The sequence below is a fragment of the Tetranychus urticae genome, chromosome 1 (genome assembly GCF_039701765.1).
Source record: "Tetranychus urticae isolate SD_2017Ah chromosome 1, NJAU_TeUrti_SD_1.0, whole genome shotgun sequence".
NCBI lineage: Eukaryota > Metazoa > Arthropoda > Arachnida > Trombidiformes > Tetranychidae > Tetranychus > Tetranychus urticae.
The window spans coordinates 10,333,476-10,359,004 of NC_142958.1; the positions used below are offsets into that span (position 1 = coordinate 10,333,476).

At 32.5% G+C, this 25,529-nt stretch overlaps 5 protein-coding genes and 1 long non-coding RNA gene across 16 annotated transcripts; 4 read left to right on the forward strand and 2 right to left on the reverse strand.

Moving 5' to 3' along the window:
• Window positions 1-264: 264 nt before the first annotated feature.
• LOC107361103 (putative transporter slc-17.2) lies at window positions 265-5,509 on the reverse strand. Its single transcript, XM_015927847.3, has 5 exons — window positions 4,942-5,509; window positions 1,869-2,414; window positions 1,502-1,781; window positions 1,158-1,399; window positions 265-1,055 (listed from the first exon to the last, which is right to left on the reverse strand). Exons 1-5 carry the CDS (start codon window positions 5,230-5,232, stop codon window positions 822-824), a joined length of 1,593 nt encoding a protein of 530 aa, XP_015783333.1. The 5' UTR covers window positions 5,233-5,509; the 3' UTR covers window positions 265-821.
• LOC112538722 (uncharacterized) lies at window positions 5,240-12,378 on the forward strand. 4 transcript variants are annotated; one of them, XR_016198207.1, is made up of 7 exons: window positions 5,240-5,381; window positions 5,621-5,876; window positions 6,139-6,317; window positions 9,122-9,847; window positions 9,948-10,405; window positions 11,024-11,285; window positions 11,368-12,378. It is a non-coding gene; the product is annotated as an uncharacterized LOC112538722 (long non-coding RNA). The 4 variants fall into 4 exon arrangements; XR_016198206.1 differs by having other exon boundaries at window positions 9,122-9,598; XR_016198208.1 differs by lacking the exons at window positions 5,240-5,381; window positions 5,621-5,876 and having other exon boundaries at window positions 5,945-6,317.
• Window positions 8,332-13,683, reverse strand: Adat1 (Adenosine deaminase, tRNA-specific 1). The gene is made up of 5 exons (XM_015927848.3): window positions 13,542-13,683; window positions 10,428-10,483; window positions 10,035-10,354; window positions 9,096-9,488; window positions 8,332-8,676 (listed from the first exon to the last, which is right to left on the reverse strand). The coding sequence occupies exons 1-5, from the start codon at window positions 13,542-13,544 to the stop codon at window positions 8,453-8,455; spliced, it is 996 nt and encodes a 331-aa protein (XP_015783334.1). The 5' UTR covers window positions 13,545-13,683; the 3' UTR covers window positions 8,332-8,452.
• A 126-nt stretch (window positions 13,684-13,809) lies between these two features.
• On the forward strand, window positions 13,810-20,750 carry LOC107361102 (multidrug resistance-associated protein 1). Its single transcript, XM_015927845.3, has 11 exons — window positions 13,810-14,059; window positions 14,150-14,326; window positions 14,515-14,640; window positions 14,780-14,917; window positions 15,370-15,504; window positions 15,770-16,309; window positions 16,381-16,839; window positions 16,913-17,059; window positions 17,122-18,711; window positions 18,771-19,199; window positions 19,279-20,750. The coding sequence occupies exons 1-11, from the start codon at window positions 14,030-14,032 to the stop codon at window positions 20,056-20,058; spliced, it is 4,551 nt and encodes a 1,516-aa protein (XP_015783331.1). The 5' UTR covers window positions 13,810-14,029; the 3' UTR covers window positions 20,059-20,750.
• A 659-nt stretch (window positions 20,751-21,409) lies between these two features.
• LOC149094553 (uncharacterized) lies at window positions 21,410-23,000 on the forward strand. Its single transcript, XM_089266819.1, has 2 exons — window positions 21,410-22,173; window positions 22,247-23,000. Exons 1-2 carry the CDS (start codon window positions 21,528-21,530, stop codon window positions 22,885-22,887), a joined length of 1,287 nt encoding a protein of 428 aa, XP_089122945.1. The 5' UTR covers window positions 21,410-21,527; the 3' UTR covers window positions 22,888-23,000.
• Window positions 23,001-23,195: 195 nt separating this feature from the next.
• Window positions 23,196-25,419, forward strand: LOC107361307 (BTB/POZ domain-containing protein Tiwaz-like). 8 transcript variants are annotated; one of them, XM_015928106.3, is made up of 7 exons: window positions 23,196-23,456; window positions 23,528-23,730; window positions 23,866-24,033; window positions 24,100-24,196; window positions 24,305-24,520; window positions 24,606-24,718; window positions 24,824-25,419. In XM_015928106.3, exons 3-7 carry the CDS (start codon window positions 23,940-23,942, stop codon window positions 25,381-25,383), a joined length of 1,080 nt encoding a protein of 359 aa, XP_015783592.1. In that variant the 5' UTR covers window positions 23,196-23,456; window positions 23,528-23,730; window positions 23,866-23,939; the 3' UTR covers window positions 25,384-25,419. The 8 variants fall into 8 exon arrangements, with proteins under 8 accessions (XP_015783592.1, XP_089122952.1, XP_015783594.1 ...); XM_089266826.1 differs by having other exon boundaries at window positions 24,606-25,419; XM_015928108.3 differs by lacking the exon at window positions 23,196-23,456 and having other exon boundaries at window positions 23,588-23,730; window positions 23,866-24,196; window positions 24,824-25,253; window positions 25,345-25,419.
• The last annotated feature ends 110 nt before the right edge of the window (window positions 25,420-25,529 follow it).

The window sequence follows — 25,529 nt, forward strand, 5'->3', positions numbered from 1 at the left end:
TACTATTTAATAAATCAACAATTAAATGTACAACCACAGACCATTTTCACAGAACCCTGTCATGATTAATCATCAATTAAGTCTATTAATCTATCTAAAATTCAATGACAAAAAAGGATGCAATTGGCTTATAAGAAATGATCAAGATGTTGTGGCACAACTACTCATAGTAGGTCTGATAGTTAACCCAACTTTAGTGTTATTTTGGGTTGCTTTCAAACTTGGCCAATGTTATAATAAATAAATATAAAAATGTGAGCTATGTTGTTCAATGATTGTAATACTTTTATTTATTTGTGAGTATCAAACAATGAACTAATAGGTACAGAATACAATTGTAATAATAGGAATGAAAGATGACGTTGAAGGTATGCAAGAAAGGTGGAGTAAGAAATGATGGTTTCAAATGAAATAAGGCCCGGTGATATTTTATATAAATGTTGATGATAACATGAGAGTACTCCACCTTTCAACAATAATTCAGTTTATCAGTGAGATTTAAATTTTTAAGTGAATGGGATATTATAATAAATAGAAGAAGAAATCTGTATAAAAAGATATATCGACAGTTTATGCGAAGAAATGTTTCAAATTGTTTTCAATCAAAGCTTTCGTCGATGTAATGATTGTAATACTTTAAATGGTCTTCAGCAATACTAATTGATAGATACCAATAGATGGAGTGTGTGAAAAGGATTGCTTGTCTCATCAAATTGGTTTCAACTCAGAATATGGCGATTTGAATTTTGAAATGATTTCCTTTGTGACGTGGTGAAATGGTGGGAGAGATGCAGAGGACAAAATGCTGTACATGGTAGTGTCTAAAGACTAGAAATTTGAGCTGAGAAAATTGGATGTGATATTCTTCGCTTTTTGAGGTATGCTGCTTTACTTTCTTCTTTGAAGACTTCTGGATCTTGAGCAACTTCAGGCTGACTGGGTAACATTCCCCATGATTGGGGTTCAGATGTCGATAAAAACATGAACACGAAAGCAGTGAAACTCATGAAAGCTGCTGTTATGTAGAAGACTGTTGACCAACCTTCTCTGGTATCCTATTGAGAAAATGCAAGATGGGAAAATTAGTATTCTGTTTACATTAATTTCATGAATCAGATGGATTCTAATTTATAGTTAGTTTTAACTTGCATGCTTACCCCATCGTTTAAGATTATCCCTACAATCATTGGAGCTATGAAACCAGTTGCTGAACCAATCGTGTTGGTTATACCAAAAATGGTACCAGATATGTCAGGGGCTATTTCAGAAACTATTGGCATGTCACCACCAGCATTTCCACCGAAAGCAAACATTGAAGCGACCAAAAGTAATTTGATAAACGATGGATCTAATGGGAAATGTGCGATGGCTACAAGAGTCACTGAAGGTACCAGAAGAGCTGGAAAATATAATATAATTAAGAAAAATAAATAACTTTGAATAACTTAATTTTCAGGATTATTTTGTTTAAAGTTTTCATTGATTGGACAGGATAATTTACCTATTGATTCACAGATTTTACGAATCATGCTTCGAGAAAGATACTTTTTCTTCATCAAATATTTGGTTATTGGACCGATTGATAGTTGAGATGTACAAAGGGCAATGTAAAGGATTCCATTTAGAGATCCGTTTTCATGCAAATCCATTCCCAATTGACTTTCCAAGTAAGCAGGAATCTTTGTATTGACAATCATGTAGCCAAATCCAGTTCCTGCTTTGGCTAGTGTGATTGACCAGAGAACTGGTGAAGTTATAACTGCTTTCCAATCAATTTTAAACTGTTGCATTGAATGTTGAAAGATAAATTGCAAATTAATAACATGATTAAGAGTTGCTTTTTTTCGTAATAATTAAACAATAGTTACCTTAATTTGGCCGACGTGAGCATTAGCATGTTCCAAGTGGCGCTTCTCATATTCCGATATGTATTTATGGGTGCAAGGAGTTGGAGTAACAGTAAAGTACCAAACAATTGGTATTATTAAATTGATAATTCCAGTGAAATAAAATGCTAGCGGCCATCCACCAAGCAGTGTTTGCTTACAGAACCAAGCTGTGATTGGCATGATAGCTGCAGTTCCTAAGTTGGAACCAACAATCATTAAACAGATAGGAACAGATATTTCATCAGGAGAGAACCACTTGCTGAAAAGCACGTATAAAGAGGACAACATGGGTGCATGAGCTATACCAATGATCACTCGGACAACTGAGATGGCAATGGGCCCATAAAAGCTGGCTAAAGGTGTGAGAAGGGTCATTATAGCAGCAATCAAGTGTGTAATTATATTCAAAGTGACAACATTGTAGCGATCAGCCAAATAGCCCAAAATTATCTGGAATCCGGCAAATCCATAATAATATGAACCCAAAATGATTCCTTGTGCCTCTTGGTTCCATTCAAATGAGATCTAAACGATAAATGAAAGTATTAATAATCTCTAAACTCGAACAAGAAATAATATGAAAAAGGGAATTACTAGTTGATCAAGTGATTTGAATGATTGTCATGCAATTTCAGTTCAATATTGTGTCCCAATAATGTTACTTTTGTCAAATAATACAAAAAATAATTTGAAGTGCAATCACATTCCAAGCAATATATTAATTCCATTAAGATAAATGTTACTAATAATAATCAATAATCAATAATCGAATAGTAGATTTTTGTTTTTCTCAAGTTCAACAGAAAGGGAAAATATTCAGCAATTTAAATAGTTGTGATACTTTGAATCAGATATGTCAACAATGAGACTGAGAACAATTATAGATGTTAGTTTGAAAAATATAGTTCGGTGCTTTTAGTAACATCCATCACAATATCTTAAGTTCAAACATTTTGCACGAATAAGAATAAGAATAACAATGGGTGGATGGAATTTTGAATTGATGCTTAGATAATCAATAACATTGATCATGAAAAAGACTTGTGATTGAGCAAACTTAAGCTATGATAATTACAAGTTATCAGCAACCATCAACATGAATCACTGTGAAAGCTGAATCAGACCAGAATCAATCATCTTGTAATAAATTCAAAAGATGCTATTTATATTAGATTCATTGAGTGCATGGCACTTTGATCGCTAAGATTAAGTCAACTGGATCCATTTTGATCGGTAAGATACGAAACAATATTCTTAACCATAACATTATCTTGATATTGGTATTATTTGATAACTCGTCAAATCCAAATTTAGTTTTTCAACAATTGTCTTCGCATAACAAATGACGTGGCTTCATCTCTAATATCATCATGCTTTTGTTGGGCAATTTCCAGTCTCAAAATTATAACCATGTTGATATTTAGCTGCATTTAATCACAATTAATAATGAATAAATGGAGATAATGTTGAGTCAATTTTCAGATAAATGTCAATCAAGTAGTTTTTAATGTCTGGTGATAATGAAAATAACTTGATGGTGAGGTTAAGGTTGTCATATGAAAAGCGTTTGTCAGAGGTTAAGTGAGCTGCGTTTCAAAGCTGCACATTGTTTTCATGGTGTCTGTAACATGTGTTACGTGAATTACAATTATTACAAATTGCAAATAAAGATGATCAATTAATCTAGTAATATCAGATTAGTCCTGTTGGCCTTGCGATTATTCAATTTATTCATCAAACAAGAGCACCTTCTGATCTGAAATTTTCCCTTTTGATTCCCATGATTTTGAATAATTGAAGGGAAAAACAATGGAACACAAATCTATTTTTACAATTAATCCACAAAGTTTTCGATGATATAATTCATTGGCGATATCCAATCCTTCAAACAAAACTGATTCATCACAATGATTGACAACCGCCTGTGAGGAAATTCAACAAGTAAAACAGAAGACGACGAAAACATGGATAAAGCTCAAGTTCAAGGAATGTAATTTTTGTTTCCTTTGTTATCTTTAATATCGATGAATTATAATTTCAATATGACAATATCATCAAGATAATCGAAACTCATCATCTAGAGTCGCAACTTGAATTGAACATATCAAGGAACCTCAAGATTTCTGTGTTAACATAAGCGTAATGAGAGGACACTTAATAAAACAATTATTTATCAAGAGGATCTAACTTATTAATAAGTACATTGAAGACGATAAATACTTTCAAAGTGAGTAAACTCATTAATGTAAAAGAAGCACAGACTTGATTAAAAATAAATAATGATAAATAAAAATACAGTAGTGGTAAGGGTTAAATTGACTTTTTGCTTGTGGTGTTGACCAGATCTAACTTTGAGGACTTGGCGAGATTCGACTGCTTAACCCAAGATACAAATTACTTCATATTAAGATTAGCAGTTTTATTGCCAATGCTAGTCATCAGGCTAACATTGAGTAGCAAAAGAAAGGTTTTTTTCTTAGTCAGCTTCTAACGCTGAATAAGTACCAATAAGATCGAATTTCATTTTGTTCAGTTTTCTATTATATTATTATTTCTAATACATTGTTTTTTTTCTCATCTCTACAAATACGCTGGAGATGGCAAAACTTGAAAATTAACTTAACCCTGACCACTATTGTATAACTTCAAAACATGCAGCATAAAACAGTTTTCATTAAAAAAGATAGATGGCGATAGTTTAAAAAATCATGCTTTATCTGAATCAGTTGGAAAAATTAAACTGTTTTGGCTCGAAAAAGTTGCTTAAACTTGTAAACTTATTTTATATAATTATTATCCCGTTTCAATTATTTCTTTATATTAAGTTTCTTTTTTCTAAAATTCACTGTTAATATCAATCATCAAGCAATGAAATGTGTTTAATTTTTAAACGTTTACCATTAACTGCTGGCCAACCATTACTCTCTTTCAATCAAATTGTTTTATCTCTACGGTCAATGAGCTGATGGAAGGGCTTTCATATTGCATCAATTGTGTTGGTATTTGTGCATATAATGTAGACGAGGAAGTGGAATCTGGTTGATATAATTACCTTTTTAACATCTTCAGATGGATCCAAATCAATCATACTAATAATGGCAACACTTAGATTGGCTCGAGCCGCGTACATAACAGCAGATGAAAGGCAAGCAATCACGGCGATGTAATATCGAACGGGAAAGACTGGTTTCTTAATTGCTTGCATTTTGAAGGGAAACTGTTGTTGTGAATTGATGGAACCAAATACGGAGCGACCACCAATAACACTAATAACAGGAACATTTTGATGATCTGAGTGATTTTCTGTTTCACTTACAACTGGCAAAACTGCTGATGTTTTCATATTTGGTTAAATTGTTGGTCACAGGCAAGATTCTGTTGAAATAAATTTAGTTAAGAGAAAAATTTTGCAAGAAATATCGTCAAATTTCAAAGTCAAAAACAAAGTTGAACAAACAAAGAAAAAAGAAACGAATTAAAAGTCGATTAACGGTAAGTTTATTCACAAAGAATTCAAATCAGAATTTACAAGTTTCTTTTTCTGTGTAAAAAATAACATTAAAATTAAATGAGAAATAAGTTTGATGATTAATCAAGTTAGTTTTCTAATAGCTTAATCAACTATGAACAGTTAAATCGAATTGTTTGCTCCTTATAAATAGTAAAGCTACTTATAGTAGAGTAAAAGTGAAAACAAAATTATCATGGAATTGTATATATATTTTATTTAGATCCCTCTAGGAATTTGCAGAAAAAATATACTGAATTAACGGGGGAAACGATTAACGAAGCTTCATTATCCGCTATCATTTTCATCTTGGTCTTTCATTTCGTCACCACTCTCATCATCATCATCTGTTGATCAGTAATCACGAAAAGCAACACAATCATTACTCCTCCTTTATTAAGAGGAAAAGGTAGTGTTTCGATGCTCATCTTCAACCTCATTGGTAACGAGTTAACTACCTGGGATAGGGAGTATCTCACGTGAGTAAATTTTATCATCTTGTTTCATATAAAACAAATGGGGGAAAATTGTGAACAGCGAGTAGCGCTGTTTCCCCTGGTGTGAATGATTGCTCCGAACCTTTCAACCTAAAACTGCAATTAAGGGTCACTTTTGATCTAAATTTGATCCAATGGTGACCATAATTGTACTCTTCACCTCGAAACCTTTCTGTTGATACCAAGTTTCACCCCAATCGTATAAAATAGTGATTCTAACGTTTTTCTGTTCAATCTCTTCTAGGCCAGTAACCAAATGACCAATGGATATTTTTGCCATCCCTAAGTTAATCGTGTTTACTTTATTCAGCTTTGAGCCATGTGCTGTTTGATTTGATTGTGATGTTTAATCAATTACAACAAGAAACAAATTATGGATTATATTTGGATAAATCGGATTAAAAGAAAATCTGAAATTAAAAGGTGAATCAATATTTATCATATTGCTAATCTATTCTTCTTCTTATTTCAATTGATTATTATCTGAATTATGCTCAAAATTCTTATTGTTTAAGATGTTGATCGAATAGGAAAGTGCTTAAATCCATTGAATTTTCTTACACTTTGCTCTGTTACTATGGGCTTGTGCGTAACTCTTTTATGATTTTAACAACTCTTATCCTTTTGTGAATCAATTTATATCTTGGTAATTATTTTTTTCAACAAATATCAAAGATTAAGCTAATGAAAATTCATTTCGAATCATATTCTGCAATTCAGATTTCTGCTTTTCTCAACTGTCCAATCGTGTCTAAATTGATTGGTGTCAATTGATGCTTTGATAAAATTTCTGGTTAAAAGCAAAATTTTATGAACTTCAGATCTATCTTAAATCAAGTCTCATGATCAAGTCTATAGTTTAGTTTAATAGTTTTACCTTGGCACTAATTGTATCAATCGATGATTGTTTATTTGGTTCAAATAATTCTAGACGTTTCGATCATTAGAATCAACTATTGTTCATTTGATGAGATGCAGTTTAAGAGAAAGATAAAATCAAATGCCATCTTTGATCTATTCTATGCGTTTTTCACCCAAAATCCAATTCATTTGATTCAGTAAGAACGAACTTTGCTCAAACTTGGCATTCAGAAGCAATTTTTTTGAAATTGTTTAATCAACAATTAAATCATGAAATCGCTGTTTCATTAAAGGTCATTATTTTGCCATTTTAATGTTCAAAATTAACTCTTCTTTTGTTATTTTCTCAGAAAATTTCTGGTGAAAACTCTTGATTTGAGTCATCAATATCTGATTTTCAGCAACACATGATAGTCACTGACGAAAGTAAATTATCTTGTAATTGAAACAATGCAATTAATGTTTCCTGTTCTCTACTAAATGTCAATAACCAATTCAAACGAACCTTAGCATATTAATTGTTTGGACAGCTTTGGACAAGTTATGGTCATTTTCAGTCTAAAGATTAGTGAAATAAAAACTGAGTCCATTTTTCTAGTTGATCATCAAAAGTTACATCAGGAAAATGAGTTTGATGAAAATAATTGAACAAAAGGCGATCAAAGTCTCAATTTTGTCTCGTTTTCTTGAAAACTGTCGATTTAATAAGTTCTTTAACAGCACTAGCGGACTTAGACTTTGTGTCCCTACGAACCCATAAATTGCCAATTCTTAACTCGAAAGTCAGATTTTTTACACTTTATTCCTTTGTGTTATTTGATTGGAAAGATGATTTTTCTGGTTAAAAGCCAAAGTGCAATTGTCAATCAATCATGAATAGGGTTGATTAACAATAAATTGCAAAAAACTTATCAGTTATTTATTTCTCCCTTTCGTAAATTAAGCATTGTCGTAAAATTTATCATTTGTTTCCATAGGAACTTGAATAGAAAGTTAAATGTTCAAAGTCTCAGAGTGAAAAATGCACCAAGAGTTAAAATTGAAGTCAAATAATGCAATCTGAAATTTTATGTATACTAATAATTTCATCGTAAATGAATCAAACTTGATAACCTAAATCTAGATCTTATGATCATTTATTGAAACCCAATTTTTTGATGGTACCTTTTGAATCATATGCTTTCTTTATTCACTGATTAGAGTTAATGTTTAATTACGAGGGAAATCACTTTGAAATATTCTTAATTAATTCTCTGATATTGAATTTCAATCATATCGACCAATACATCTTGATTTTATCAGCTTTCAAACACTGGGCCGTTCAATTCAGTTATTCAGTATTTCTTGCTTTATATTGTTTCAGTGTGTTCTCATTGAAGCAATTAAAACAACTTTCAATAGTTGCAATTGATTATATCTTTGATCCCATCAAAATAAATACAATAATATAACTCGAGTAAAAGAGGCAGTAAACACTGATGATACAAACTGATTTTTTGGATGATTTGTCAACACAAGGAAAATATGATTTGTATTGACAAACCAACCATTTATCGGTTTGTAAATATCGATTCAATTTTATCATAAATATCATCTTTTTATTTAAAATTTGTAAAACTTGACATTAAAATGAGTAAATAGTATAATGAATATGAAATTTTGCTCAATATAATCCATGCCGATACGAATTGGCCAATTTAGTCGATTGGTTTAGTATTTTTCCATCCATAGAAACGAGGCAATGTCTTCAAGTGTCTCCATGTTTTTTCGTAAATTTCAGAAGCTTGATTATCTTGATCACAAGATTTCTCAATTAGCTGATTAAAGCGTCTAACCAAACCTTGCCGGCTTATTTTGAGTGGATTGCATTCAGCAAGTTTCTTGTTAACACCTTGTTTCAATCCTTCAACCACTATTTCCCCTGCACAACAATAGAAATACAGAAAGGGAAAACAATTAAAGTATAAGATAAAGCTTAATGCTAAAGTATTGTGAAAACCAATTTTGCTTATGAATAACGACATTTACTGCATTTATAAGAATGTGAAAACAATTGCAAATTGATTAACCATTAACATTGAAAAATAGAGTAATTTGACATTTGAGTTTTCATTTTGATTAATGCAGATCTCATCATTGAAACTAGATTATGATCATCGAGTCGTCTTTTTATTCCAGTGTTAAAATTTGTTGACATTTATTAATAATTCTCAATAATTTCGCACTTAGCTTACGCACCCGGATTTAGCTATCTGAGTTGATCAGATGTAATAATTTTCTAATTAAAAGTTGACGAGATGTTTGTAAAAGTAATTAAATGAAAACTGAGTAATCTCTTACATTTATCTTCTTTTTCACTCCACCAGACAATTGCTGAAGGACATGATTGTAAATTATTATATCGGATAAATGGTGAACATCGGATGGTTTCAACAAAATGAACTTCTGGTTGCTGATAATTCCTATTGAGCGATGAAAATGATTCAATTTTACATTTCTGTTCGTCACTCATTTCTATGGTCAAGGCCTGGTTGATTCGTTTCAAGTCAAACTCTTTAGTTTCAACACAATTACCAATAATTATTGATTTCAACCTTATCGGTCGTCGAGTTAAAGAAATCAATCGTTTCCCTTGTATACCGAGATAGCTCCATTTCAAGATTTTGTCAATACATGAGGCTTCATTGCAAGGTTCGCCCCTTCCTGGCTTTCGGTGGATTCCATGGTTGGCATCTTTTAGGAAAAGGCAAATATAATTAACGAAGATTATTTATGGCATAGCATCGAATGATCAAAATATCAAGTCTTATCGCTAAAGAAGCTGAAAATCACAAGTTTCAAATGTAACTCTACCAAAATTGAGATCATCATCAACATCAACATCAAATTTCGATTATTCAACCTTGGATATCATTTATATTAGATTTTACTATTTTCCACAAAAAATTATTGTTATTGGAAAGTCAAGTGATCTTTAGAAATACAAAAACAACCGTAAAAATTTTCCAACAACAATAATTATTGTGATTATAAAACTTTTTATATTATTATATTTCTGGTAAAAAAGAGTTTCCCAGCTAAAGATACCAATAGTAAGATTTATCAACCAGAATCACAAAAATGGTGTGATGACGATCTTATATTTGTTTTAATTCACTTTCTATGAGTAATAATTTTTCCTTTATATTGCAGAAAACAATAAAAGTATATGATGATCACAAAAGGAGACAAGACAATCAAGGAAGTATAAGAAGCAGAAAATGGGAAAACATAAACAACCTTTTTTAACAGGACCTTGATATCGATCAATAGTACCACATGGAAGTTGTGAAATAAAAAGATGCCAAGTTAAATTATCGAGATGATTAGAGTAATCAGAGTGTTTTTCAATCAATCCCATCAAGTGATGTTTAAAGGCTCTTTTACATAGGACTTCGGCATGACAGTCAATGAGAACGTTTGATAATTTCGATGGATTTCCAGTTACACATTTGGTTCCAGTTGTTAAGCAGGCAAGCTTAAAGCTATCAGACTGTTCATAGAGCAAACCACACAGTGTTGTCCATTGAGTGTCCAAAGGCTTACCAGTTTTACCAAGACTGTTGAAACAAAGGCCAACATAAAATTATGATATTGAAATGATACTACTGGTATAGAAACTGTTTTTCTTACCTTTGATATTTCTCCATGCATAGTTGTGCCATTGAATGATATTTAGAATCCTCCATCTGAATTTAAATTGAATTGAAAAGGTTAATCTTTCATTTTCCATTGAAATTAGGTGTCAGCATGTTTTCAAATATAAGCAGCGTTAAACTCAATTTTAAATTGTACTTGAGAAGGCTTTCATTATCATGGAAATGTTCTCAAAGTACAAGTCATCAAAGGTTCAAATTTTCATTGATCGAAACTTTTGATTAGATGAATCCTATCTAATTTCAATTGACATAACCAGATGTTAAAATGCAAAGAGATTATTTGAATTTTTCCCATTATTAATTGATAGCTTTGATAGATGGATGGATAGATATCAACCTGACTTATATTAAATGATTGATCTTTAGATTTGATTTAGTTGATCCTTATAGTTATCCTTAGTTGTAAAATATGCCAATTTAATTGGTGATTTCAATTTTACTAATATACTAATGGAATTATATCAATCCTAATTCGGTTACTAAATTTATCAAACTATAAATTTAAGGAAGTTGCAGAAAACAACCGAATCTACAATTATCTAATGAATGTTTTATTCTCTTTAATTTAAGGAAATATTGTTTATGTTTAATGTCCATTGATGATAAAACTGATGGTTTATGGGCACAGTGAACACACAAACTCAAATTGTATTATACAAATACACAAAAATTTTACGATAAAAAGGACAGAGCATTGAAATTGGTCTAAAACTTAGATTTATTCGTTTTATCATGAACTGGATTCAGAGATCATTCAACACCTTGAATCACTTGTGATAAGAATAAAGCACAACGTAAATGAAACAAAGTCAAGTTTTCAAATAAAGACACGGTAAAAGTAGTTAAAATATCTTTTGATTTGGGTTTAAAATTGTACACTTTAGATTAATAAACGTTTCATCTCATTTCATTAGATCGATCATTCTGGAGGGAAAGATTTGCCAATCTAATCCTCTTGTCTTTTCCAATGATGATGATGCTGATGAGCAGGGAATGGATGAACAATTGGTGGTTTAACTGTTTCAATTGTGAACGGAATCGGAACTGGCAAAGGGACTGGTACAACTCCTATTCCTGGAGGTGAAAGGACGGCAGCTGTTAAAATCATTTTAAGCAATTTACGAGCTTCACGATGAGTAAGTCTATAGCTGGTCGTAATTGTTGGAGTCATCAAGATAAATGTAATTATGTAAGCAACAACACAGAATATTGTTTGTTTACGTGAAAAGTTCATCATTATCTGCGTCACAACTGAAGTCACTGGCGTTGATGAATCGCTTACTGAGTTGTTTGATGGACACAGAGATTTAATTTGCTGTTTTCATAAACCGATGTATTACTTGATATTGATATTCAAATGGAAAATAGTTGAATGTGAAAATGTACCCTGGATCACTTCTCACCAATTTATGATGAAAAAGACACTGAATACAACTTTTATATACTGGAATTATTGGCCATTTACATATAAATAAGATGCCAGCTGATTTTGTGAAAGCATTAAACTGCAAACATGGCTAGGTAAATGACAGAGCTGTTGACAAGTTGATGGACAAAGCAATCATGAAATTGGAGACTTGTGTGGCTCAACTTGAATGTTTAATTAGCATCAACCTCGTTAACTATCACACCTTGACTGATTTTTGTGTTTTCATTTCATTCCATTTCCAAATATTGTAACTGAATTACTCAATATTCACATTTTTTCTGCTCATTGATTGAGAGACCCATTCTTTTGAGCGTTGTGGTCGACCATGACTATGGGCAACTTTAAAGCAAGTTTATTCATCTTATTCTGACCCTCTTCAAAGTAGAGTTGAAACAATTTAACTTTTATTTTGTTAATTAATTATTTTATATTCATTTCTAAAATTAGGATAATGGGCTGTTTAATATATAAACTATGACCAATTCATATCCAACTATAATTGATTGTTTTTTTTCATTCTTAATAGCGTTTTATGAATCTTACACTCAGACAAGCTATTGGTTTGAATGGCTAAACTTGTTTGTAATTCAAGATACAAATCGATCAAAACTTTGCGGGTATTGATGAATAATTAATTAATTTTGTAAATATTTGCTATCAATTGCCGGAATTTAATGGCTTATTGTCTATCAATAATTATCTTAGTTCGGTAGACTTGCACTTATTTATTTGAAGGTGTGATTTGTATCAAGAGTGTTACCACAAATCTTGAGAAAGATGTAAATACAAATATGGAAGTCTTATGAATGAATAAGGAAACAACTTGACATTGTCAATGAGTGAGAAATGATTAAATAATTAATCAACAATTTCAAGTAGTCGGTATTGTTTTTTATTTAATGTTACTGCAATTGGAAAGATTGCCGAAAAAGCTGAATCAACAATAATTCAATTTAACAAAATATTGAAGTTAAATCAACAGCTACTGTTGCTTAGTTTACAATCAATCATTTCTCATGTGAGTTAGGAAACTAATGTTAAATTGAAGAGGAAGATGAAGCGATATTGAACACTTAAAATGTGTAAAAATAAAAAATAGTAATTATGGAATAAAACAATCATATCAAATTGAAATAACCTTTGATAATTTTCAAAGTTGAACAATAGCTAAGAACAATATCATTATTATGTTATCATTGATAATGTGATTCTCCTTTGTTTGATTTTTCTGAATTGATTATACAAAAATACAATGAAGGTAGACTTATATTAACCGAAAATGAACACCAGAAAACGGAAAAAGTAAGGTAAATGTTTCAATAAAAAACTAAAGATTTTGAAATGAACGCCAATTTTGAGATGATGATCAGACCAACAGATAGCAGTAGAACCGAAAAACTAATATGAGTCAAAACTTGTGAATCACAAGTTATTACCAATTTAAAATAGTAAACAATGTTGATAATTATAAAATATAAATTAATAGACAGTATTAATCTCTAAAAGATTGACAGGTAACTTACGATAAAAACAAATTACCTAGGTGACTATTATTATGAAGGTTTACAAATTTATGACATTTTTCCTTTTTCCTAGATTGAAGCAGACTAATAGATTGCATTGATGTTGATAACAATGATTGTGGCACAATTTACTTACCATAGACGCTAATTAGACCTGTCTACCCTTTGGTATGGAGAGTAACAATCAATAAATTTAACTTTTGATTTGCTGGATTAGTTAAACGCCTCACTACACAACCAGAAAAACAACCTAAAAGAAAGGAGAGACTCGTGTTAAAATGTACACAGAAAAGGCTACAGCTGTGAAACTAACCCACAGAAAAGAGGGAGAGAGAACAAGTCAACCGGGTTTAAGACAAATAATTTATTAAACAATGCTAACTTAACTATCGCAATCAGATAGTACAAGAGGTGCCTTCCTTTGATTGCTTCGACTCTCATCATCCTCGCCATCATCACCAGTATCATCATAATCATCAATAATATTAACGTCAATCAGTGGTTCTTGACTTTTGTGTTTGCTCTCATGTTTCCTTTATGATCTGTTTCATTTCATTTTATCCTCTAAATTATTTGGTGATTGATTTGATTTATATTTGATTTTTGTGTGTCCTCTCCATTCGGATGGAGCATTTCTGTGGTCACAATTTTTGGGTAAGTTTGATATTGCTATGTTGCCTTATTTTTTATGTGTTAATATACCACATTCTAAAATTTTACTTTCTCACACTCTTTTTGATTTAGGACACTCAATTAACTTGGAATACCTCACATCCACTTTTTACTCCATGCTTTGGTGAAACCTTGTTAACATGGGTTCCTTGTGGTTTCCTATGGATAGTTGCGCCTTTTGCACTACACAAATTAATCCGATCACCAAACAGGAATATACCGTGGACTCTACTAAATTTTTGCAAAACAGTTAAGTTTTGCTTGGTTATATGAGACGGAAAAGTTATTTCCTTTCAGCTATGTGATTAATTAATAATGAGAGACGACTTATGATACTCATTGTCATCTCATATTGATTATATTGCTCTCAAGTTTAGAGAAAAACAGTTATTAACTTTTTTATTGTATTTCTTTTATCTTTTCCATTTTCCCACCAGATATTAGCAATTTTATTAAGCGCATCTTCTGCTGTCCAGTTAATCTATGCCATTGTTGAATTAGTTAATGGAAATCAAGTCCATCCAGTTGAATATTACTCGCCATTTATCAGCTTTTTAACATTTGTAAGTTGTAACCTTCACCGTCATCACAATCATCATCACTACCTTAAACCTACGCTCGGTTGGGTTTTCTAAGGTTGACTGGGAATACTAATTTGCTACTAAACTTTTCATCAACATTTCTGTTTGACTTTTTTCACAGAGTCTGTCAACTATATTTATATTGCTTCATCGTCGCAAAGGTGTTCATTCTTCTGGTGTCTTGTTCATCTTTTGGCTTCTTTTCACTGTCGGGGCATTAATTTATTATTGGACGATAATTGATACTGTTATTAACCCGGTTAGTTTTACCATAATCTGTTTCTTTCTTCTTGGACAAGCCGTAAAATCTTTGAATAAGTCTTAAACTGTCAATTTAATTTTTCTTCAAAGATTATGAATCTTATGAATCATTTATGAGTGGCATGTACTTCTGCATTTCATCACTTGACATAAGAATATGTGTTAATTTACTTACTTGTTAGATTTGTGCCACTCAATAAGACAATTGTTAAGTCTTATATAAACCGAGTCATTATCACATTATTAATGATGCACCTCTTGACAATTATTATCTCTTTCTATTGTCTTTTATTTTTCAATTGAATCAATGCTGTTTTTTCACATGCTGTTTTCAATCATTTTTCTTGTATCTTTTTCAAAACTTCTAACCTCGATACTTGATGACTATCTTTACTTTAGTCCAATTTATCTTAATGAATATCACTTATTTCTCGTTATTTTTATTATTAGGACAAATATTGGACGATTGACAAAATCACTTTTATAATCCGCTCAATTCAAACACCAGCTATTCTCTGTTCTTTCTTGCTGTCATGTTTTGCTGATACGCGAAGGGAATATTTCACTGCCGGAGAAGATTATAAGGTAAATTAAATTTACTTGACTTGATTTTTCGTTCTTTAAAACAACCCTTATCTAATTCATTGACACTCCCATTTAAAGTAAATAAATCTGAAGTTACATTCGATACATTTAATCTTATGCTCATCGTTTTATAAAAATCCAAGATAAAATAACTAAATTATCTAATAGCTAGATAACCTTTTGAACCAGAATTATCGTTTTTGGTTTTCTGAAATTCTCATCTCTCATTATATAGCTGCTTAATCGATTTCTGCTTTTTTCACAGAATGAGTGTCCGCTTCTACGAGCTTCTTTTTTCAATCAAATCACGTTCTTCTGGTATGACTCTATGGCATACTTGGGCTTCAAGAAATCTCTCACTCAAGACGATATGTGGGATCTTCCGGTGGATAACAAAACAGAGAAAATTTATGATAAATTTCGTCGATATCTTGAAGATGCCATTTTGTACTCATTTAACACTAAACAGAAATATCAAAGTGGAATTGTTAATTCCATCGAGGATTACTCCATTATCAGTGTCAATGTTGTTCTTCCTCTGTTTAAAGCTTTTTGGCCTCAGTTAATGGGATGTGGTGTCATTAAATTATGTTCAAGCTTTCTTACGTTCGGTAATCCTCTTCTTTTGGATCAGCTGATTGCTTTTGTAGCCAGTGATGATCCGAATTGGCGGGGTTATGTTATTGCGTTAGGAATGGCTATTTGTGCACTTCTTGAATCTATGTTAAATGGGCAGTACGAGTTCTGGATTAATGTTACTTCAATGAGAATGCGAGCTGCTCTCATTGCTAGTATTTATCGAAAAGTTAGTTTACCAAGTTTCTAATATTTGGATAACTTATATTATTTTATAATTTAATATTTCCTTTTTTTCAGAGTTTAAAATTATCTAGTGCAGGAAGGAAAGATTTTACTGCTGGTGAAATCGTCAATATAATGGCTGTTGATACTCAAAGAGTTGTTGATTACATAAACATTTACAACCTTCTGTGGTCTGCTCCAATTCAAATCTTCATTGCCCTTTATTTATTGTGGAACCAGCTAGGCGTTGCTTCATTAGCTGGTATTGCTGTGATGATTATTTTAGTTCCTGTTAATGGTTTTATTACTGTTAAACTGAAAACTTTGCAAGGTCGATTGATGGCTCAAAAAGATAAGCGAACAAAATTAATGAGTGAAATTTTAAACGGCATCAAGGTTCTTAAATTGTATGCTTGGGAAGGAGCTTTTGGAGAACAAATAACTAATATTCGTAATAAAGAAATAACGGCCCTTCGAGGCCAAGCAAAACTATCCGCCGGAATTGTTTTCGCATTTTCGTGCGCTCCTTTCTTTGTGAGTAATGCAAAATTTGATTTGAAATTTTATTAATTCTTAGTCTTTAATCGATGAATTTTCTAATTTTTAGGTCGCCTTTGCAAGTTTCTGTACTTTTGTGTTGATCGACTCCTCCAATATTCTAGATGCAAATAAAGCCTTCGTTTCACTTTCTTTATTCAATATACTCCGAATACCTCTTGCACTTCTTCCTATGGTCGTTTCTTATGGGGCGAATGTAAGCATTTTCATTGTTTTTGTTATATCAGTTTTACTCTAATTTTTTCTCGTCTCTTTCAGTTTATTATTTCAATAAAACGTATCAATAAATATCTTCAAGGAGATGAGATAGACCCAGAAACTATTCAACATGAGCCGAATCCGCATACTCCAGTTGTTTTAAGAAATGGAACTTTTAGTTGGTCCAAAGATGATTCTTCTGTTCTCAATGGTATTACGCTCGATATCAAAGATAAAAGTTTAGTTGCTATTGTGGGTCAAGTTGGAAGTGGAAAATCATCCTTACTGTCAGCTCTTCTCGGTGATCTTTACAAAACCGAAGGATATGTGAATGTTTATGGGAAGATTGCTTATGTCCCTCAATCAGCTTGGATCCAAAATGCTACTGTTAGACAGAACATCACATTTTCACAGCCATATATTGAAGAGAAATACAATAAAGTATTGGAAGCATGTGCTCTAACACAGGATCTGAAAATATTAACTGGTGGAGATTTAACAGAAATCGGTGAAAAGGGCATTAATTTAAGTGGCGGTCAAAAACAACGAGTCAGTCTTGCTAGAGCAGTTTACGCAAACTCTGACATTTATTTCCTCGATGATCCTTTGAGTGCAGTTGATGCTCATGTTTCCCGTCACCTTTTTGATAAAGTCATTGGTCCAACTGGAATGCTAAAAAAGAAGACCAGAATTTTAGTTACCCACAGAGTTACTTTTCTACCTCAAGTTGATGAAATTATTGTACTTAAAGATGGTCAAATTACTGAACAAGGAACATATCATGAATTATTAGCTAAAAACGGTGAATTTGCTCAATTTTTACTACAATTTGTGAGTGAGCAACATGAAGAACTTGCAGAAGAAGACAAAGAAATAATCGAACAGTTAAAAGAAAAAATGGGTCCTGAGTTTGAAAAAAGAGGATCTATTGTTAGATCAGAAACTCTTTCCAATAGCTCAGATGGAATTCGTAGACGAACCATGTCCAATGCCTCACGTCCATCAACCAAAAAAGGTAACACTAGTCGAAGTATGTCACAGTTACGAGAAGAGCCTGAATCGACCAAAGGAAATGGTGAAAAGTTCAAATTAGTTGAAACTGAAGTCGCTCAGACAGGAAAAGTAAAATGGGGAGTTTATTGGGAGTTTTTTAAAGCTTGTGGCCTGGTTTCATGCTTGCTTGTAATTTTAGCTTTCTGTTTATCAAGTACTTTTAACTTACTATCGAGTCTTTGGTTGACTGAATGGAGTAATGACTCTCTTAATCCAGCGGCTGCTAATGATACAACTCTCAGAAACATTAGGCTTGGTGTTTATTTTGGTCTTGGACTATCGGAGACAACATTTACATTAACCAATAGTATTATACTGAACTTTGCTATTCTCAAAGGCGCTAGACTTATCCACGAAAAGATGCTTCACCGAATGATTAGAGCACCAATGTCATTTTATGATACAACTCCGTTGGGTCGAATACTTAACCGTTTCACAAAAGATATTGATGTTGCTGATGTCACTCTCACTTTCAATATCCGTCTCCTGATATCACAAAGTTTTCGAGCGATCGTAGCTATCATTGCTATATGTTTAGAGACTCCTTACTTCTTACTTGTTGTTATACCGATTGGCTTTGCGTATATTTTTGTCCAGGTAAATAATTTAAATTCATATTTTTGCATTGATTCAAATTAATTATTTTTTCTCTTCAGAAATTTTACATATCTTCTTCCAGACAATTGAAAAGAATTGAATCAGTCACTCGATCACCAGTTTACTCGCATTTTTCGGAAACTGTCTCTGGAGCTACATCTATTAGAGCTTATGACTGCAGCGAAAGATTCATTAATGAGTGTTATCACAGAGTTGATATCAATCACTCATCTTACTTCCCCAATTTAGGCTCTAATAGATGGTTAGCGGTTCGGCTCGAGTTTCTTGGAAATCTAATCGTATTTCTTGCAGCTATTTTTGCCGTGACTTCACGTGGTACTTTAAGCCCTGGTTATACTGGACTTTCCGTTAGCTATGCTTTAACTGTCACTCAAGTATTGAATATGTTGGTTCGAGCTGTATCTGATGTTGAAACAAATGTAGTTTCAGTTGAAAGGTGTTTGGAATACACTAAAACTCCAATGGAGGTAATTTTATATCTTTTTAAAACTCATTGGCGATTCCTTGGTATTCATGTAGATTAATGACTATTTTTCTTCTTATCAGGCACCCTGGGACTTACCACACAAGAGAACCTCATCAAATTGGCCTGACAATGGACAAATTGAATTCAAAAATTATAGCACTAGATATAGACCAGGTCTCGATCTAGTATTGAAAGACATTTCTTGTACTATTAAACCAAATGAAAAAGTTGGTATAGTTGGTCGAACTGGAGCTGGTAAATCTTCTCTTACATTGGCTCTATTCCGAATCATTGAACCGTCTGGAGGAAGAATAGAAATTGATGATCAAGATATTTCTCAATTAGGTCTTCACAATCTTCGCTCAAGACTCACGGTTATACCTCAAGACCCTGTTCTATTTTCTGGAAGCTTCAGACGTAATTTCGATCCATTCGAGAAGCACACCGATTCAGACATTTGGAAAGCTTTAGAACTTTCTCATTTGAAAGGCTTTGTGGATTCTTTAGAATCTGGTCTCAATTATGAAATCGCCGAAGGCGGAGAAAATTTAAGTGTTGGACAGAAGCAGTTGGTTTGCTTAACTAGAGCTTTACTTCGTAAAAGCAAAGTTTTAGTTCTTGATGAAGCTACTGCAGCAGTCGACATAGAAACTGACGAGCTTATCCAAGGAACGATTCGTAAAGAGTTTTCCGATTGCACCATTGTAACCATTGCTCATCGTTTGAATACAATTATGGATTATGATAGAATAATTGTAATGGATAAAGGAACAATTATTGAGTTTGATTCACCTGCAAATCTTCTTAAAGACACAAAGTCAATCTTTTATTCGATGGCAAGGGAAGCAAATCTAATATGATGAATAATTAGTCATCTTTTCAAACACGCAAACTCGCACCAATACAATACTTTGATGTCGCCTTTTCAATTATGTTTGCAACTAATCATCTTTGGAGTTATTGATCAAGTAGTTTCCAAATTTAGCTCATTTCTTCTATTTCGTGTCTCGCTGGACTTATCTAGTCTATAATAATTTAAGCAATAACATCTCTCGATTTCCTCTACGACTTCACCTAATTGAAGAATAGCTGCTCAATCATCTTTACTGCTCTCTATCAACCTCTTTAAGTTCTTCCTTTATAATTTTTATCAAGTAAAAATCATGTGGCCTTTTCTCAAATAATATGTTATAATGAATCATGATTAGGATTGAATTTTAAACCATAAAGCATAAAATGATAGAAATAATAAGATTTCTAAATCTAGCTCTTTTCAAAGTATAGCTAGTTCAACGCAAAAGGCTATCTTTGTGTTGAATCAAACACCAACTTGCTTGAAAATCATAATCATCTTTCAAAATTTCATGTTATGAACAATTAGTTGACAAATCATCCGATATTCCTCTGAAGGTTCTCTATTGTATAACTTAAGCTTGTTTTCCTCTTTAACCGAGTCATATTTTTTATACCTTTTAACAAATAATCATATTGTATGTTATTATAAACGTTTATAAACATTTTAAAATATAAATAAAATTATCTTCTATGCTTATTGGACAATATTAAAATGGTTTAAATCGCCTTCCAAACAAAAGTTCATATTTTAATAACAATTTGTTATCTTTTAGACAATTAGAATTTCCAGGTCAAATTAAGTTTAGATTGTTGATGAGATGAACAACAGATAATCCTTGATGGACAACTTTAGTCTTTAAATATGTGAATCAATTCTGGTAATGGCACAAGATGAGCAAGATTAATTCATTTGATAGATAAACTGGGTCTTACTTGCGTCTACACTGTTCGCAACTACTTCCAATTGAAGTATTTAGGATTGAATGGTCGAATCTAATTAAATCTAATTGCTGTTTCGCCGTTTGTTGTGGACTCAAGTTGGCCATAGAGGTTGAACAAACAGTATCCATGTGTGACTTCACGCAATGCCATTGACCAAAAGTTCAGTTAAGTAAGATGAGCCTAATAGTATTCCTTACTTGACTAAAAATTGAATCATTTGTTTGTTTAACCAATTTGGTTAATTAAGACAAGAGACAAAATCTTAATGCTTGCTTCTGCTTTTTGTTTGCTTCTTTTTTTGTCTTCGGCTTTTCGCTTCTTGATTGATATCACATTATACCAAAGGATATTTACAAGTGTAATATGAGGCGAGATCGGGTAACTTGCTTTTTTCAAGTTTACTTTAACCGACAATTTATTGTTAAGTAAGGCTGTTTTATCAGACGATGATGATAAATGACGATCAAAACAGGAGCTGAAGACAAAAGAGGAGACAAGATCCACATTATGACCATAATCCTTTGGCTTACCAATGATTTGTGTAGAAAATTTACTCAAGCTGTTCATTTCAATTTTAGAGTTTGAAAAGATAACTAGTTTTGTTCTCTTTCCATTCTTCTTTTTCTCTAAACATTTATTTCTAGTTAAAGTCTTATTTTCTTTAAATATTTTCATAAATTCATATTTGTGTTACGATATTTATAATTGTTTTTATTGTTTTTTCAAAAATATTTTCCCACAAGTATTTCTATTCACCATGTCAGTGCGTCTTAGACCCCAATCGAGTTCAAATGTTATCGTCGGCCATCACTCGGGAGGATGGTTTGAGATAGACAAAGGTCTATTTTCCTCTGTCGCGACATCGGTCGCCACACTATTCACCTCTGACCGTGAGGTCAAAAGGATTTTGATCCCTGACACCGTTGCTCCTTCAGTTTTTGTGGCCATTAAAGCCATGTTCCATGGAGATGAAGTGGATGTTGAACCGGAAGATTTAAAGGAATTTACTAAGCAACTGGAAAGCATTGGTGTAAAAGTTGTAAAAGTTTATCATTCTTCTTCTGTTACCGACGATAGACCAATGGTTATTGTCAAGCAACTTTACAAATTATGGCGAGCAATTATCCTTTGGCCAAGACATGAGTCTGATCGACTGATTAATGTTAGGGTCCAACCATGTGAGTAACTTTTTTGATTTTAATATTGTTTTTCGTTTTTTTCATTAATTTTGTATTACATTTCTGTTTGCAGTTTACACTTCTTATGTGCCCAAAGATACTCCATGTCAGGAGTTTAAGATGTATGAAAAAGAAGATCTGGTGAAAAGCTTCGCTTATTATAATATAAAATTTACACACGGAGATTTCAGAAATAAACTCACCTGTGTTGGTCCAAACAATAAGACTTTTAAAGTCAAAAGAAAGAAAATGATAAATTTATCTACTTTGAAATTCAAAACATTCGAGCGATATGCAGGAGACATAAATTATGTTTTCCTTCCTGCAAATATATCGGAATTCACTTTTGATCAATTTCAGTCTCTTGTTTTGAATGAAATGTGCACCATCCCCATGCAAAAGTTTGAAAAATTCAAAACAGAGTTGGAGACCATCGGGCTTTCTATTGAAATCAGTGATCTTATTGATGTAGACCACAAACATCAATATAGAGTTTTAGCCAGGAAAGCCAAAAAGGATAAATCTAAATCTTTTGTTTACATTTGCGAATTTAATCCTAAGTATGCCATAAACCCAGCTGCAGCCACGGAAGAACCAGTTGTGGAAATCACACGATTGGAGTTGAATGATGAACAACCAGAACCAGAACCAGAACCAGAGCCAGAGCCAGAGCCAGAGACAGAGCCTCCAAAAAAAAGGAAATGTTTAATTTAAATATTAAAAAAGATAATTTGATAATTTTATAAAGCAATTCAGTTACATGTCAATTTCCTCATTTTCTCATAATTTCCGCCCTTATAATCATAATAAAATTTAAGTCATTCTAACACCTTTTGTTTGTCTATTTTCTCAAATGTTTAAAGTCGTTTAGTTTTATGTTGTTTAAGTGATAAGAAACATTAATTTCTATGTTTTGTGTGTTTTTTAATCGATTGTTGGTGCTTCTAATCGATTCAACTTCAAGATCCATTGAGAACACTTGAAAAAGGTAAGTTCCTTAGTTTATTATTCATTTATGAGTGAAAGTTACTTTATTTATTTCATGTTTTGTTTCATGTGTTTGAATCATTTCTTATTTTAGTTTTATCGTCATCATCCATGGACAAGAAGAGCAGAAGGTGATGTTTCATCAGACTATTTTGGTTTCCATATTCATCCATATCAGAGGCAACTGGTGAAGCGTTTGGCTCTTAGTAGTTTAGTACTAGGTTAAGCAACACCAGTGAGATGAAGCGGCTAAGGGAACGAGTTACTCAGTTAAAGGAGGATAAAATTTAACAAAGGTAAGATTTATAAGAGATTTTTCTATTTTCCAAGAGCTAATGAATTTCATTTTTTATATTTCATCTCTCAGGAACAACAGCAACTGCTTTATGGTATACTTCAACATGTATGTGTAATAGCGAGCATAATACCAACCAGGAAGAATCGTTTTGTAGTTTACTTCATGTTCATTGGTTTTCAACATTCAAGATATTTTTAGTCCAAATTCGGAGTGTCAAAATGCCACCTTGACTATCACTTATTACCATCAAACTTTCATCGTATTAAAGCCATGTAAGTTCACAGCAAATGTTAAATCTCGACGAATCTAATTTAGTCTATCTTTCTTTGAATCTCTTTTCATCTATTGCTTTACCAATCAATTTCTGGTTCAACTAATCGTGACAATCACCATTTCCATTGGTACAGAGACTTACTTTAATCAATCGACCATCTCACAGTGTACAGTCAACCTGGCTAAACGTCGTTGTTTGTTTGAGTTTATGGAAAACGCTAAACTAAACAGTCTAGCTGCGGCAGCGGCTCAAGCTAATACTGATAGATTAGCTGCATCAGTCGTGCGATCATTGAGTCCAGGTTCGTTAAACCCAAGTACATCGAGTTCACAAACAGGATCACCTAATTTTAATCACAAAATATCAGGCATACCCTGTGTCGCCGCCGCTTCTAGATATACAGCTCCAGTTCATATTGATGTAGGTGGAACGATATATACTTCATCCCTTGAAACTTTAACCAAGTAAGTCATTGTGAGGAGTGATATGTTAATATTAGCCCACAATAATATCAGTCGATCCTAGCCAATCTTATCAAAGGATCAAACTTCATCATTAAATTAAACTTCTAGGTATCCAGAGTCGAGATTAGCGCGAATGTTTAACGGCTCCATTCCCATTGTACTGGACAGTTTGAAACAACATTATTTCATTGATCGAGATGGAGAAATGTTTCGTCATATACTTAACTTTTTGAGAACCTCAGCAGCACCAGTCAATGAAGACTATCCAGAACTTGATCTGCTGTACGAGGAAGCTAAATTTTATGCCATTTCACAATTAATTAGGTAATTTTTCTTTGCGTCTTTTAAAGTTTTGCTTTCTTTTTTGTTAATGTGGCAACATTTTGTTCTGTTTTCTTTATGTTTCTAGACTGTTGGAAGAACTGCGAAAACAAAGATTTGAGAAAGCACTCAGATCACTAACATGTCCTGTAACCTGTTCACGGATAGCTCAGAGTTCATCTGCAAATATTAACAAGAACGGTAAATTGTCTCGAACCCAGAACACCTCCAATACAACCTTAGTCTATCTTAATGATTCGGATGATGCTCATCATCTTCTTCATCGTCATCTTCTTGTTTACTCAGCCTTATCCTGTTGTTCCCCTGGCCATCCTGGTATAATTACGCCTGCTTGTGGTGGTCGACGAGCCTCCAATTCTTCAACTTCAATCACCACAATTCCTCCAATAACTAGTATCAATGTTAATAATAACAGCTCTGCTTCCGCCAAAAATGCAGTCAACATCGGTTCAACAAATACTACTGCCTCTGCCAATGTGACCCAGACTCTTATGACCAATTCAACTAACACTATGAGTCCAACATCTTCATCTTTTTCGGATCCCATTGAGTCTGATTTTCAATGTATATCTTTAAATGTTAGACTTGAATGTGAACTGATTCTGATTAGTGGACGTCGTACAATTGTGGAGGAAATTTTTCCAGAAATTATCGCATCTCTTATGGATAGCAGGACGAATGTCACATGGATTCAGGATTCAAAGTACATCATTAGGTTTCTACTGAATGACTATTTACAAGAGATTACAAGAGATTTTTGTGTTTTCCAAGAACTAATGAATTTCATTTTTTATTTCATCTCTCAGAAACAACAAATGGCGTTATTGAATCTTCCGACGAATTAAAGATTAAAATATAAATAAAATTATCTTCTATGCTTATTGGAAAATCTTAAAATGGTTTAAATCGCCTTCCAAACAAAATTTCATATTTTAATAACAATTTGTTATCTCATAGACAATTAGAATTTCCAGGTCAAAATAAGTTTAGA